The sequence below is a fragment of the Doryrhamphus excisus genome, linkage group LG12, assembly GCF_037039965.1.
Source record: "Doryrhamphus excisus strain RoL-2023G ecotype Guam linkage group LG12, RoL_Dexc_Guam_v1.1, whole genome shotgun sequence".
NCBI classification, from domain to species: Eukaryota; Metazoa; Chordata; class Actinopteri; order Syngnathiformes; family Syngnathidae; genus Doryrhamphus; species Doryrhamphus excisus.
Window position 1 is genome coordinate 3,285,663 of NC_136368.1, and position 15,694 is coordinate 3,301,356.

The 15,694-nt window shown below is 40.0% G+C and overlaps 2 protein-coding genes across 5 annotated transcripts; one reads left to right on the forward strand and one right to left on the reverse strand.

Moving 5' to 3' along the window:
• Positions 1–17: 17 nt before the first annotated feature.
• mettl8 (methyltransferase 8, methylcytidine) lies at positions 18–6,186 on the reverse strand. The gene is made up of 10 exons (XM_058082097.2): positions 6,114–6,186; positions 4,870–5,032; positions 4,709–4,800; positions 3,796–4,082; positions 3,644–3,693; positions 2,647–2,707; positions 1,960–2,099; positions 1,032–1,138; positions 889–954; positions 18–774 (listed from the first exon to the last, which is right to left on the reverse strand). The coding sequence occupies exons 2-10, from the start codon at positions 5,025–5,027 to the stop codon at positions 620–622; spliced, it is 1,116 nt and encodes a 371-aa protein (XP_057938080.2). The 5' UTR covers positions 5,028–5,032; positions 6,114–6,186; the 3' UTR covers positions 18–619.
• dcaf17 (ddb1 and cul4 associated factor 17) lies at positions 5,346–14,040 on the forward strand. 4 transcript variants are annotated; one of them, XM_078795227.1, is made up of 15 exons: positions 5,346–5,430; positions 7,502–7,664; positions 7,962–8,065; positions 8,782–8,872; positions 8,956–9,092; positions 9,166–9,244; positions 10,300–10,389; positions 10,457–10,564; positions 11,225–11,327; positions 11,419–11,561; positions 12,103–12,212; positions 12,651–12,738; positions 12,838–12,921; positions 13,595–13,750; positions 13,822–14,040. In XM_078795227.1, exons 2-15 carry the CDS (start codon positions 7,533–7,535, stop codon positions 13,918–13,920), a joined length of 1,524 nt encoding a protein of 507 aa, XP_078651353.1. In that variant the 5' UTR covers positions 5,346–5,430; positions 7,502–7,532; the 3' UTR covers positions 13,921–14,040. The 4 variants fall into 4 exon arrangements, with proteins under 4 accessions (XP_078651353.1, XP_057938078.2, XP_078651352.1 ...); XM_058082095.2 differs by lacking the exon at positions 5,346–5,430 and adding an exon at positions 5,736–5,856; XM_078795226.1 differs by lacking the exon at positions 5,346–5,430 and adding an exon at positions 6,124–6,259.
• The last annotated feature ends 1,654 nt before the right edge of the window (positions 14,041–15,694 follow it).

The window sequence follows — 15,694 nt, forward strand, 5'->3', positions numbered from 1 at the left end:
CAGAATCGGAATCAGAATCAAAATCAGAAAAAGGTTTATTGCCAGGTATGATCAAACACATACTAGGGATTTGTTTTGGTGAAGTAGGTGCAGACACATCTATTAAAAAAAAAGAAAAATACAAAATATACAGAATATACAGTATAAATATATGTACACAGTCTGTTTTTTTGTTTGTTTTTCCAGAAGTGCAGTCTGATTGTTTTCCTAAGAGTCCAAACTGGGCGTTAATGTAATGCATATTGGTCTATGAAATGTTGACAATATCTTTTTGAGTGTCACTTTGTGGAACAATAAACATTTCAAAACACACCACCATTGTTTTGTGGCTCGTTCAAATACAAAAGTCTGCTTGTCCAGTCATATTTTGTCATTGTAGGTTAAAATCTCATCCCGCCTCTTTCTTGGGGAGCCAATCTCGGCCATCGTCTCGTCTGGTGAGTCGGTGTCTCGTGACAAAAAGCGGTAATGAATTGAAATAGTAATGAATTATATTTCTCGTTACTGGAACACAGTAACAATCCATGTGGTATACTTTTAATGTACATACTGCAAAATATGCGTTTTTTGACAACAAGTAGATCTAAAAATATAACAGTGTATAAAGGAAAGAGGGGCGTTAACAAGGTGAAAGTGGATATGGTTTCCTGTACTTGCTCTGCATCCATACTCGATGCATTGATACTTTCTTTCCTCTGTTAACTTGAAGTCGGCGATCCTCCACATTCTGAACTTCCTCCAGTCCGGCTTTGCTGAATAAATGATGAATTTCTTCTATGAAGATAAAACAAAGTCGAAAAAATAATAATAATAATTTACATTTTCAGCCCAGTACATTTGGATGATGCGGTACATGTACATGATTGGATGGTATTTCATGTAGAATACCTTTAGCGAAAAAGTAAACGCAGGTTCCATCGCCACGTGTGTAGAAGTTGTCTGACAAGCACCGACCTGATTGCAGCAAACAATAAGACTTTTGAATGAGGAATACAACCAACTGTACCAAACATGAGGCGTGGAAGACTGACCTTTCTTAAACCTGAGCTGTGAGAAGTCATATCTTCCATAATCCCGAAAGAGAAAAACCCCTCCATATTTGAGGTAAGAGGACAGCCTGTTTACTACTCCTTGCATCCTACAGATGAAATCTCATTCACTGAAATGCTTACCACACAGCATCAAGCGCATCTGCACAATTCAAAGAGCTTTAAAGGAAAACAGCACTTTGTTAGTTGACTAATGGTTTCTGTTTAACAGCAAACTGGGAGTGTACATAAAGTATGGAAATAATAAACCCTATATAGACTACTCCACACAGAGATGGCCGAGGGTGGAATTGAACCCTGGACTCCTAGTTGTGAGGTCTGCGCGCTAACTACTAGACCACCATATCGCCATAATAAATTTCAATCTACTAATTGCACTCTTCTGCACTCTGTGTGTATGCTACCGGCCCCGCCTTCACCCATGAATAACTGAAAAAAGGGCTCACGCCGCTCATGCTGTTGTTCTATGGAACAAACGCGCCAAAGAAGCAAGCAATGCACAGAGTGAACCCTCTCCTGCCGGGGAATGTCGGGCCATCTTGTGACACCACTAGTGCGTATTTTTAGTTTTAAATTGAATAGTCATTTTTTAAAATTGGTTTTCCAAAGTGTTATTTTTGTTTTTTAGGGTTGAAACGTCTGAGTATGCGCAGTACAAAATGAGGCGGGTATAGCTGCACCATATACATTTTATTTAAAAACTGTCAATAAAATACAAGCTAAAATAAACTTGCACAAAAAAATATTGAACTGTGCCGTTAATTTTCTGTATTGTTGCACCCCTGGTCATTACATAAATATAAATAAATGTCCTGTGAGTGTAGATTGCCGTTACAGAAAAGTCAATGGTCTCGGTGGAAGTGCTAAAGTGATAAAAGGCAGCAAGCTAGCATGTGTTTCTTCCGTTCACCTGTCCGGATGAATGGAGGAGAGGACAAAGACTGCAAGAACGACATCCAGGCTGTGTGGAGGAAAGGGAAGAGAGGCCTCCTCCTCGCAAATATCACACATAAACGCGTGGCACACAGAGTCGTCATAGTCGGGATGGCCCTGTGAGGGGAGGGCAAAGTAGTGATGAAAATTATTGGGCTGATATGATGGAATTATAACATCATACATTGTGAATCTGATAACATTAAAAATAGCTCCGATAACCAATAATTTTCCAAAACGCTCCAATGAGGAGAGCAAATCAAGCGGTCCTTTTTCTTATTACCTCTGATGTTAACGGCCTGTTTTAACTTCCCTAGTGTTCATTTGTAAACAAACACTCACTTTTAAAAGGAAGCCATTTTGTGTGCTAGTTGTACCAAATGGTCCGCGATAAGGGGGGAGCACGAAAAACCTTATCAACCATTTGAAACGCCAGCACCACGCCATTTGACCACCACGGCCGCTCGCAGCAGGTTCCAAATTTGGGATGTCCAATAATTACTGGCAGCATAAAAAATTGATATCGGTTGACATCGGTATCAGGTTCTTTCCTGATCATGAAAAAACGATATTAAAAACCATGTGTTCATTCCACCACAGGAGATATGTCATGTTACATATATCGGTATCAGTATATTACTCCAGTAATATGAAGACTTCTTACCTTCAGCAGTTGAAGAGCACATGGCGAGAAGTCACAACAGTATAAATATGCACCCTTTTCTCTGTAAATAAGATTATAAAACATTAACATTATAAAAATAACATTTCAAACCAGGAATCAATTTATTATGTCTTGCAGGGAAGTGAATATGAAAAATATCTCATAGAGTTGTCCCTCACTTTATCGCTATTTTTACAAAACGAATGAATAAATATTGGCTGTTTTGTGAATGACTATGGCTTATTATTAGTCCACAAAATATTGAAATACTACAGTATTCTGGTGACTAGGCATCAGTAATACTACATTGATGAGACATTGAATGAGCAATGGATGCAAAGTCCGATATGACACAGTGGAAATTTCTCCTCACATTCCATGTGGAAGTGGTGAATTTTTGGTTTCTTACTTTTTCCTTCTTGACTTAGGAATAAATAAACTGAAGGCGAATGTTTGCCACACAAGGGAAGCAACGCCCAGCCAAGCGACTTAACGACATGCGTGTCACGCTGGCTTGTGACGCGATCCCAGTAAACTGTTAAATGTTAAGGCTGCCGCCCAGACAAGGACCAATCAGCAGGATGATTGGGAGGATTGATTTGATACCCCCCTACACATCTGACCGCCAATCAAAACCGTGGAAGACTCGTAATTTGCTTTTGCTTTGGATGGTGGGTGTAGCTGGCCATGGCCGCTCATCAGCCTGTTACTGTTAGCATGGATGTTGCTATACTTAAAGCGCCGGCCGTCTCTTGTGTCCCTTCAGAGATCCTGCGTATCCTCCGTGTCAGAGTAGCGCAACTTGGTGTAAACAAAGAATAATATGAGTGTAAAGATGACTATAGGGGTGTTATTTAATGTATATGGGTCTCTAATAATGGCAAAAAAACACGTTTAGAAAGTAATAAACAGGGTTTCTTTGCTATAACTAGTACAACAATATTAAATGCATTCACTCAGGAACCGATAAAGGAGGGACAGCTCAACTGACACTTACTTGATGTTGCTAATAATAGGAAATACGCTGTTGCCGACTCCACATCCAACCTGTAAAAACATCATTTTATACATATGGAAGATAAGAAAGTGTTTCTTTGCATCCTATCAAGCAAGAATCGTGACTGTCAAAAAGTATATAAAATGAAAAACCTCCAATATCCTGAAATCGGCATGCTGTCCCGGGTAAGAAACGCGCTCGGCTGCTTTGTACGTTTCCGGCCCTGCATCTTGACGGAGGTGTTGCGGGTTGGCGTTGGGGTCCAAGTGTGTGCATCTGCCCTGTTGCTGATGTCTCGTGTCCCCCTCTTGGCTTTTTAAGTCAGATGGAAACAGTTCTGGGAATTCCAAAAGAAGCCACTTCCGATCTTTGAAGAATTTCTGCTGGTGAAGCTCATAAAACCTATCCCAGTAGCGACAAGCGTCCGTGTCAAACGTAGCTGTGGGAATCACGTGTGGACATGGTGTCAGTTTCACAAATGTACACGTCAGCTGATGACATATTATGCTCACTTTTAGGCCCTTTTATTGAGTTGTGGACTCCTATAGAGCAGCTACACGTAATAACCATCACAGAAAGCTTTCTAGATCTTCCACAATCTGCACCTAATCCAGCTATATTTTTTTGGATTTTGTGAGTCCCGTGACTGGCTTCAGTGACAGTTTGTGGGCTAGTCCAGTTGCATAGTGGCCCATTTTCACAAAACAGTCCAGTACAAAATGCCGTTGACAAATATTGACAAAATATTTATTTTTATTTTGCTGGGAGGGAATCGGGAACTCCAACCACTTGTGCCTGATGTTTGCCTCAAATGTAGTTTTCCCTTACACCCGAAGAAACGCTTCCTGGGAGACATTGCTAACACTGTAAACAGAGAAGCCCCCGGCAGCGTTCAGAGCCATCCCAAACTTCTTTCAGGGCTCACTTCCAATTGCGCAAACCTCATTATCTGAAATTTTGGCATCGTTTAAGACGATGACTCAATTCTAACTATATTTATAGATCAGAAAAAGTGAAAAAAGCATAATAGCTCCCCTTTAAATTCAAATGGGTGTGCATTCTTGCCTTGTTCACTGAATGGGATTCGCACACTGGAGTTTTCCTCAGCTTTTATCTGTGCATTTTCCACATCCTCCTTTGTCCATTGCACATGATCCCTAAAAAAACAGCAGAATTAAAGTTTGGAATAGAATCATATATCAAGGTTTTTAAGATGCTGGACTAACCACATATTGTGCTGAAAGATGTCATCAGGATTGGTTAGAATCCTTGAACCCAGTGGAGCAGAGGGTCTTCCGTCTGTGCACTTGAACCTTGTGGACACTCTGTGCACACTCAAAACTTTAGCCAGTGTGGCTAAACACAGGGACTGCAATTGATGCATTTATTCTGTGAAAATACAAGGACATATTCATTCTAACAACTGTTCCCTCTGCATACACTAAGCATACAATAATCAGTTTTCAAATGAAATACTCATGACTACTCACAATTTGCAAGTATGTGTGATATATGACAATTTTACTGTAATTTATGGACAAAAAGATAAATTACCAAACAGATAAACCGTCAGGACCAACTTATATAAGATGGATTCACGTTTTGAGTGTAGATGTATTTTCTTGGCTGTACGACATTGTACTGTCGTGATCTTGCCAATGCCTGTGAATGCATCTCGCGGTCGTCACGTGACAATAAGGAAGTATCGGTCCGAGGAGGACGAGAGACGTGTTTGAGTTGGAGATACATGTATGGTATTGGAATTATCCTGCTCTTGCTGCGTTCAGGTCAGAATAAACTTATAAAAGAGCATCAGACAGTGTTGTGTGGGACACTACATTATGCTTCCGTCTGCCATCATAACAGAGGTGTGGCTTGACATGCTTTTTAAATGCTTTTTTACGTAATTGATTAAATAAATGTTACCATCGACAGCCCTAGAAAAAATATATAAGATGGTTCAAGGGTCGAGTGGTCCATTGTCACTTGTCATGTCAAAATAAAGTTCATTGAAACAATTCAGAGCATTAAAACATCCAGACAAGTCATGTCATGAACGTCATGATTTATGTTGTTACACCTTACTTCCACTTGATGGCAGTAATGAGATTCAATGTTGTTGGGCCGCTGCTATATATGTCAACATGAAGAAGACTTAACTTCAAAAAACAGGATCCAGAAGGAACAAAACCAAGCCACCCAACGCTGTTACGGTAATATTGCATCAAGTGTAACTCTACATTACATTTGATTGGTTCTCATCACCTTTGGATGTGTCACTTGCTAAACCGGGGCTAATAAAGAAATGGATTAGAATGAAGTTAACCCGATGTATATCTACCTCTTCAGCTAGCGTCGCCAATATAATGCATATTTACTTAAGATTCATTGTGTAGTTGTCTCGGACACACGTGTATTTCAAAAAGAATATGTTTTAACTTGTATCAGTAGGAAATAAAACCATAATCACCCAGTTTGGCTTTGTTGTAGCGGTCACCGAGAGTGTTGTGTTCTACGCATGCGCGCAAGGTCTCTTGTTGTCAAACACGGTCGACGGTGTTTGACGTCATCATTGTGTTGGGCCAAACTACATAAAAAGGAGCGGTACAAGAAGAGGTACAAATAATATTGGGGGGGTAAAATCATTCGTGTGGATAGATAAAAAGTGAGAGGGCGTACTGTTGAATGATTTTCAATAGTGGAACAAAATAATTCCTGTGGATGGATAAAAAAAAATGAGAGGGCGCACTGTTGAATTTTACCCCCCCCCCACACACACACACAATTATTTTGATAGTAAACTGACTCCATAGACATGTCTTTGAATTTTGCCGTATCTTCCACACAAATGAAATTATATTTTGCCTCGTAAAACATCGATAGACTTTATACAGTGTGTGACAGTGGACTGAATAATGGTTTCAGTTGAGCATTTCCAGTGGCCACAAATACACAATGTAAATGCAATCCATCCAGTTTGTCTGCGGAAGCGCCATCTCTGATCACGTGATAGCTGGGAGGCATTTACTGAAAGTGCTTTATTACTGGTGGGAAGGCACTTGGTCCTGATGGTATACCTGTGGAGGTATGGAAGTGTCTAGGAGAGGTAGCACTTGAGTTCCTGACTGGGTTGTTCACTAGGATCTTAGGTGGTGAGAATATGCCTCAGGAATGGAGGAGAAGTGTGTTGGTGCCCATTTTTAAGAACAAGGGTGATGTGCAGAGCTGTGGCAACTACAGATGTATAAAACTAATGAGCCATACAGTGAAGTTATGGGAAAGAGTAGTTGAAGCTACACTAGATTGATTTGCTGTGGTGACCCCTGAAGGGAAAAGCTGAAAGAGAAAGATGAAGAAGCTTTGTTACTAGTGCTTCTGCCAATTATGGAATTTTACTAACTCAACTGGGTTGGAGTCTTTATTAAAATACATTTAAATACACAAATCTGGAGCATGGTTGAGGTGCCCACTCTTTGGAGATCTTTGTAGTCTTTGTTGCTCTGCACAAGGTTGTCCAAAAGGCCACACAGTGAAATGAAAAGATGCAAATGCTACTGTAATATTTTCAAATATGTTAAGACGTTATACATTTCAAGAAAAAAAAAAAGCATCTCGGCTTTGTGATCAATCCATTTTCTATGTATTTTCCATTGCATTACATTTCATCATTTAGCCATTTAGAACTTGTTTGCCAATAAAAGAACAGCTGCAGGTTGCAAATGCACTTTGGGCACCCCTGCTCTCTCTACAAGGTATGCTTTATTTGATGTATTGTATTTCTGACATGATATTCCAGTTTTGAAACGTCACCGCAAAGCACTGCAGCTTCATTTCATTGTTTTTTTTTTTGTCTTGCAGATGCACGCTTGAATGGTAGAGATGCCACCACATGATGGCGCCACACTGGAGAAAAAGGAGCATCAACGCTGTGAAGGTGCTGAGTGTCAGGAGCAGAGGTATCAGGGATGGTGGAAGTCTAACCAGGCTCAATTTGAAGCTCCTTCGGGGCATCCTTTTGCAGGTAACGGGAAAAACGCGTCATATGAATTACACTCGAGTTTGTTTTTGCTCTCAAAGATGCAAAATTTTTTGTGTACACAAAAATATAAAAAAATGTGTCTGCTGATTAGTCACCAGAGGTGTGGCGTCGGCTCCAAAATGTGATGTTTTAGGAAGATGCCGGATGAGGAACTCCTGGTCCTGCTGTGGTCGCACGTGGTCTTTGGTTCATGAAAGATGGGAGCAAAAATGTTGTGTTAATGTTTGCGTAAATGTGTGTGTTTGTGATTCATGTTCAATATCAACCTTTATCTTCCAGGACAACAGGGACTTCTCCAAAGTGTGCCTCAAGACCTCAAAATGTCCAATAATGTATGAAAATGGTAAACTCTACCTGGAAAATTACCTGACATGCTATAGCTGGTGAGTACAAATTCATAACATAGCTCTTCAGCGTGACAGTGCTAATAACATTAATAATAATAATTCTGCAGCTTGCTAATAATATGCAAGTCACATTATGTAAAGGTGAAATAGTTGTGTCCCATTATGTGCATTCTTAGCTGCCTCTTTTTTTATCTGTCTTTATATCTTTAGAACGCACAGAAAGGATCTTTGTGATGATCACATTTTATCATGTCATGTTATTAACTTTATTCAGGTTTTAGCTTATCTTGTTAAACTATGAGTGGATTTGATTTATTAGTGAAAACAAAGTGTTAATAGTGCAAATATTCAATGGGCCCTGGGGCCACTCTGCATTGAAAAATATTGTGCCTCGTCGTCAAAAAGGTTAGGACCCCTGCTTGAAAAGAACCAAATGTTTATCTTATTTATGTCTTTCTCTCTACTATATTGGGTAATAGGAATGTAAATGTGACAAGAGGGGTGTTATTTCCAGTTTTGAGGGCTCTAATAATGTTAAATCCCGTTATTGTTTTGCCACATATAAGTACATTTAATCAATTGGTATTTCCTTTAGCTTGAAGTAGCACAAAAGGCTGTATCAATTACTAGCAGCTTATCCCCATTTGCTGCTCTCCCAAAAAGAGCATGGATGTAATGTGTGTATTTTTGCAGAATTAAAAAGGTATGTGCAAGCTAACACCAGGATGATGACTTTGTGATGAACTTTTCAGTATTCATGCCGAGCCTCACCTTCTCTACAATTTGCCCCAACGATGCAAAAGTGAGAAATTTGAAGATACTTTGCTGTGTCAGTGCCCGCTTGTAAGTGCCAACGTTGTCTTTATATTGTATGCACAGCAGAGTAGAGTAAAGCCTGATATGAGCGTGGAATATGTCGTTGGCAGGAAAACACGCTGGCGTCTCCTTCTGATCAGAAGCCCTGCCTCCTGGTTCTCACCGCCAACAACTGGCTGTATCGCTTATCAGATGCAACAGGACAGGAGATGCAGAGAGTTTTCCTGTCTTCGAAGCACAAGTTCAAGTAAATGGAAACCTCTTGGCGGATATTTAAATACCAATGATCATGTTTTATGTACCTTTGAAATATCTTTCAGGTATTTAAGCTGGGATGTTTCGCAGGAGATCTTTTATGTTAAATCTGTTCAAAGCAGAGAGAACCCCGTAGCACGACAGGTAAGCATGAATGCATCATATTCAAAGAGACTCTTCTCACTAGAGATGCACAGTATCGTTTAATTTCTCAACGCCAATATGGTACAGATAACCTTTTTAGATCTGCTTTTTAAATGTAAGTGTACTTGGTGCACACCTGGAGGTAAGAAGGACTGGACGAAAATTAGGATTTCACCAAGTGTACCTCATCAAATATCCTGACATTACTACTACCACATCACTAGTATCAGGAGAAGCAGAGTATAGAGGGGAAGGAGCGACCTGCTGTAGCCCGGTATGGTGCACTGTATTCAGGCACTCGCTCCAAGCAGCCGGTGTTACTCCACGGGCCGCAACGATTATTCCAATAATTCAAGTACCTCAATTTACAAAAAAAATTCAGTGTTTTTTTTGTCTACTTCGAGGCTCGCTTACGTCACCGACGCGGAGGATGAAGAAGGAAGCAGGTGTTTGAGGACATGTTCACATTGAAGAGGCTAGAGAAAGGACAATGAAAGAGAAGGAAAACATTCATTCATTTTCTACCGCTTATCCTCACGAGGGTTGCGGGGGGTGCTGGAGCCTATCCCAACTGTCTTTGGGCGAGAGGCGGGTTACACCCTGGACTGGTGGCCAGCCAATCACAGGGCACATATAGACAAACAACCATTCACACTCACATTCATACCTATGGACAATTTGGAGTCGCCAATGAAGTTAACATGTTATTGTCTGTGTTTACCATATCTTTAATGGTTGCTAAAGTGGAAGCTAACTAGTAGTGGAATATGTACTGTGTATAATGAATGCTACGTCATCTGATGAAAGGCTATTGAATCAAGGAACAGCAATATGAATTAATCCTATGCATGTTTTCTGGCCTATTTATTATGTATTATTTGGTATACCCAGCAATGTAAGCTAAAGCTGTGTTTTTCTGTTTATTCTATATCGAAAGAGCTGAATCTAATCTAATAAATACAACCATCAATTTTATTTCAAATGTTGGCGTGAAATTGGAGAAGAATGTCAACGTCAAGCTTTATATATATTTTTTTTAATTCCCACTTTGCCAGGCCGGAATAACAGAAAGCACGCTGATGCATCTGGCCATTTTTCAAACGTTCCCCTTGGAAGTTGTGGGCATGATGGAGGTGAACAAAAAGGTTTGTGCAGCACGTTTGAGGTATTTCAAATGTACCACTTATTAAGATATGAATTGACATTTTGCAGGTATTTGGGAGTGGTGTTACTGATGTTCTCCTGACCCAGGGCGTCCTGGCCGTGTCTTACAGCAGCAAGACTGTCAAGTTGTTCAATTTTGATCACATTGTGAAAAAAGTTGGTATTTTTTTTCCTACTCCATACATGAACGTCAGTGTATTAACACAATAAATATAGTGGAACCTGGGTTAGCGTATGCTCTGGTTTTATCCACTTCAACTCATACGTAGTAAAATATGCACAACTCTTTCCATGTGTACATACAGAACCGAGTGGTAGAACAGTGAAACTACAAGTATTAAAAAATTAAAATAGTTGTTAGTTGCAGGTGTAGACGGTGATAAACAAATAAATTAATCATGCAACAAATGAAAACAGATTTGATGATTTTGCCAGCCTCAATATATTGCTATGTTTTTTTTCTGTCAAGTTTTTTTTTTTCCCAGTTGGGGAAAAGAGTTGTAATATTATGGGAACAAAGTCATAATATTAATTGAATTATTGTGATTTTTTTTAAGAAGAAAGTTGAAATATTGGAGGAAAAAAAACAACAAAAATGGTGGCTATAAGAGTGAAGCCGATACTAGTAATATGCTTTTTCACCAATATCACAACTTTAGATGTGATTTTTTTCTTAACATGATCAAAGTGGAACAGGTTTGGACACGGCGGGTTTGAGTCAGACTATCTGTCGGGAATCGGTGACACCAAGCAAGGTTTCACTCCATCATGTTAACTAATATTGAATGAAATCCATCTTTGATTCATACGCTGCAGTACAAGGAGGAGAAACTAGCACTGGGAAAGGCAAGTTCACTTCTCCAAGGCAAACGAGTGGGAGAGTTCCCATGCGGCATTCCCGTAAATATTCAGATTCCAGGTACGGTTTTTGGAGAGTTTGTGTGAAAGAGTTGAATACTGCACTCTTGGTCCCTGAACAGACGTGTTTGTCTCATTGTTTTTGCGTGCAGAGCATCCTCCGGTGCTTTTCCAAGTGTCCTGCTCCAATAACGGAGTGCAGATCGGAGGCTTCCCTTGGCACTTTATTCACACCCCCCCGCAAAAACGCCACCAAGGCACCCACCACATTTGCTCCCTGAGAGACAAGACTTTGGTATGACTGTACTGTATGTCTGTATTTCCTACTGTACTCTGTATGTATTTCCCACTGTACTCTATGTGTGTTCACTGTTACGTTGCCAGATCCTCAGCAGCTGTGGTTTGCTCGGTGCTAAGTACGCTGAGTGCACAGTTGTTTTTGACAGTTGTTCTTTTTCTTCTTCCTCTTGTCTTCCACTTCATGTGCAGATCATGTCTTCAATGTGTGCAATCATTTGTATTTTCTATTAATATATATATATGTATGTATGTGTAAAAAATATGTGTGTATATATGTATATATATATATATATATTTTCCTATATATATATGTGTGTGTGTGTGTGTATATATATGTATGTATATATTTATGTGTGTGTGTGTATATATGTATATGTATGTATATATATATATATATATATATGTGTGTGTGTGTGTGTATATATGTATATATTTATATTAAGATATGCCTTAAGATTAAGATATGCCTTTATTCGTCCCTCAGTGGGGAAATTTGTGTATATATATATATGTATATATATATATTTATTTTTTAGGCCACAAATGGAATCCAGAATATGAATTGTTGCTCCATAGAGAGCGATGTGATTTTCTTCCATCCTGACGACTCGGGAAGAATCATTCATGTAGGACCCAGCACTATAAAGTAAGCACAGCAATTCAGGTCTCTGTATTTATTATTATTGTTATTATTAATATTGCAGGTGTAGTTACCACCATCTTTGCAGTTGTGGTGGCTCGATACTACTTTTTTCATGTGTGTGACTGTGGGACAAATGAAGAATAATACTGTTATCAAGAATAATGGATTGAAGTGTCTAGAAAGGCATTACAATATATCAGGGGTTCTCACTCACTGTTTCAACCTTTTCAAAAGTCCAAGTCCCAAAGATCTACCTCTTACTTTAAACATAAGAAATCTATTGATACATGTGTACATGATGTACCTTGTGCATGTACTTTTTCACTATGCATGTTACAAGTTGGCGTGAATGAATCCAATCAATGATTGTTCTCCCACCCTAGCAGACCCCCACTGAAGTAGCCTCCTATCAAGTGCTAAATTATTTTTGTTTCCTCCCAGCATTCTAAAAATCCTTGGTGATTTCAACGGCAGCTCGTCAGCAAAGGTAGTTCAAGATTTCTCCATGGAAACTCGTCACAACGACGTTGTAAGTTCACTGCTTCAACCAGAGTGGACTGTTGTCATCCATGGTATTTTTATGTCACACGTGTGGGGTTCCATCATCTCACTAACGTTCCTCGCGCAGCACGCTTCACAAGTCACCGTCACCTCTTCAGGACGCACGGTCAAGAGACGATTCCAGCAGCTGGACGATGATCCCGATCAAGAGGTATCATCGATATTCTTCCACAGTTGCTACATAGTGCAGCTCCAAGCTGGTTTTTATTAGTCTTGAAGAGAATGAATGAAGATCCGGGTTCAATTCCACCCTCGGCCATCTCTGTGTGGAGTTTGCATGTTCTCCCCGTGCATGCGTGGGTTTTCTCCGGGTACTCCGGTTTCCTCCCACATTCCAAAAACATGCTAGGTTAATTGGCAACCCTAATTTCTTTTCGTAATATGATATATTTTTCCGCAATTTTCTAAAAATGACAGCGTGGTTTGTTTTTCACATCAAATTACAACTTAAAAAAAATAAAATTATTAACTTTTATTATTATTATTATTAACTAATTATTATTAACTTTCATTCATTCATTGTATTTCAGCTTGATTAACAATATTATGACATTAGTCTCGTAATATTTACTTTATTCTTGTGAAATTACTGCTGATTTTCCCACGTTTGCTTCTGTTTTAGTTTTTTTAAACAGTTTTCTTGTTAAATTAGATTTTGAGACTACTGCAGGTCAATAAAAAAGCAACCACGGGCGCAAATGGCCCTCAGGCCACAGTTTGGACACCCCCCTCAGTAATTCAGTGACCTGTCCATTTGAATTATTTTTAGCAAGAAGTCTTTCTCCAGCTCCATGTTGTACAAACTCAACTTGCAAATATTTCAGAATTTCCGCCTGGTAGAATATGAAGACGATCTGGACCTTCTGGCAGTGGTGGTCACCAACGGTGCGGACGGACAAGGAAGAGCTGAGATCCGACTGCACGACAACCACAGCGGATGTTTACTTAAGACGGTCAGACTGTCGGAAGCCTGGGATGAGGTGAGGAACCTGACGGGAGCTTTGGAGACGCATGCAGATGTCCTGACGTGAACTATTATCTTTGGCTTCAGACGTTCCAGCACAGCCTGGTCTTTGACAAGGACACGATAGTTCATGTTGAACAAAAGAAGTCCAACTTCTGCTGCCATGTCTACAAGCTCAAGGCTTAGAGCTTAGCGCCAACAAGGTGCAATGAAATGACTTCCTACTCATTACCTTTTACAACTCCATTCCTCTGCTGTCAGTTAAGAATCTTTGTGTAAATAAAATGTAATCGTGTTGCTTTTCAACCAGTTCTGTCACATTTATAATGCCTGAGCAGAAATCCACTTGACATGCTGCAGTATAGATGGTTCCACACCCCACGCACAGGCGGGCCTGCCAGGAAACACGTGAGCCAGATCGTAAATGGTGAATTTTAGGGGTGTCGATCCAGACAAGACAAGATTCATTCATTCATTTTCTACCGCTTTTCCTCACAAGGGTTGCAGGGAGGTGCTGGAGCCTATCCCAGCTGTCTTCGGGCGAGAGGCGGGGTACACCCTGGACTGGTGGCCAGCCAATCACAGGGCACATATAGACAAACAACCATTCACACTCACATTCATACCTATGGACAATTTGGAGCCGCCAATTAACCTAGCATGTTTTTGGAATGTGGGAGGAAACCGGAGTACCCGGAGAAAAGAACATGCAAACTCCACACAGAGATGGCCGAGGGTGGAATTGAACCCTGGTCTCCTAGCTGTGAGGTCTGCGCGCTAATCACTCGACCGCCGTGCAGCCCAAGACAAGATTTTAATGGAAAAAAAAAATCAAGCTACTAATTTCCACAACATTACTCTTCCGCACTTAGTGTGTATGCTAACGGCCCCGCCTCCACCTACTGAACAAAATGACTCACTCTGTTCATGCCTTTGTTCTATGGAACAAATGTGCCAAGGCGCGCATAGCAATGCAAATTATAGCAAAATGATCAAATCTGTTTTCATTTGTTGCATGATTAATTTTGCATGATTAATTAATTTTTGAATTAATTTGTTTACTCCCGTCTACACCTGCAACTAACTATTTTAATTTTGTAATACTTGTAGTTTCACTGTTCTACCACTCGGTTCTGTATGTACACATGGAAAGAGGTGTGCATAAATGTACATATTATCCTACGCATTAGTTGAAGTGGATAATTCCCATATACTACGCATGCTTTACGCACACATCTCTGCAGTGATTTGCCTCACAAATGTTGATTGCTTTTTTCCAAAGTGACTTCACGTTTGAGAGGCTGAAATCAGGATGTTTACGGTACAATTTAAAATTAAATGATCGAATTAAAGCCTTGAGGCTTGAATTAAATGATCCATTACCAAAATAGTCTATTAATTGGATAATCGATTAATCATTGATTCATCAATTAATTGTTGCAGCACCAATATTGTCCCAGGCCTAATGCCCATGAGACCGTTTTTTTTTTTTTTTTTTTTTTTACTGAACCAGAAATCTTGTCAGGTCTCTCTCGAGATCATGTGACAACCTGAGTGAGTTTTGCACCTTGCTCAAAGGCACTTTGACAGTAGTCAGGTAGCAGCTGTGACCCAAAAAAACATGTTTGGTAATCTGTTTAGGTGAGATGTCACGTGACGATAGGATAATGATGATTTTGCTAATGAAGACAAATACACTCGGGGCGGGCTCCACACCATCACACGGAATCACAGGAAGTCGGACTGGCTGGCTTGCGCTTCCTTCTGATGGATGCAGCAGACAACATGTGAAGTCATGTGTCTGTTGCTTTTCATAAAACTTAGTCAGCATTTAGCATTTTAGCATTTTAGCATTTTGCTTTTAGCTTTCTTTCCTTCTTCCTCTCTATTTTCTTAGCAGGGAATGTGATGCTGCATCAGAGCACTGTGCACCAATGACTGGCTTAGCAGTAGCAACCCT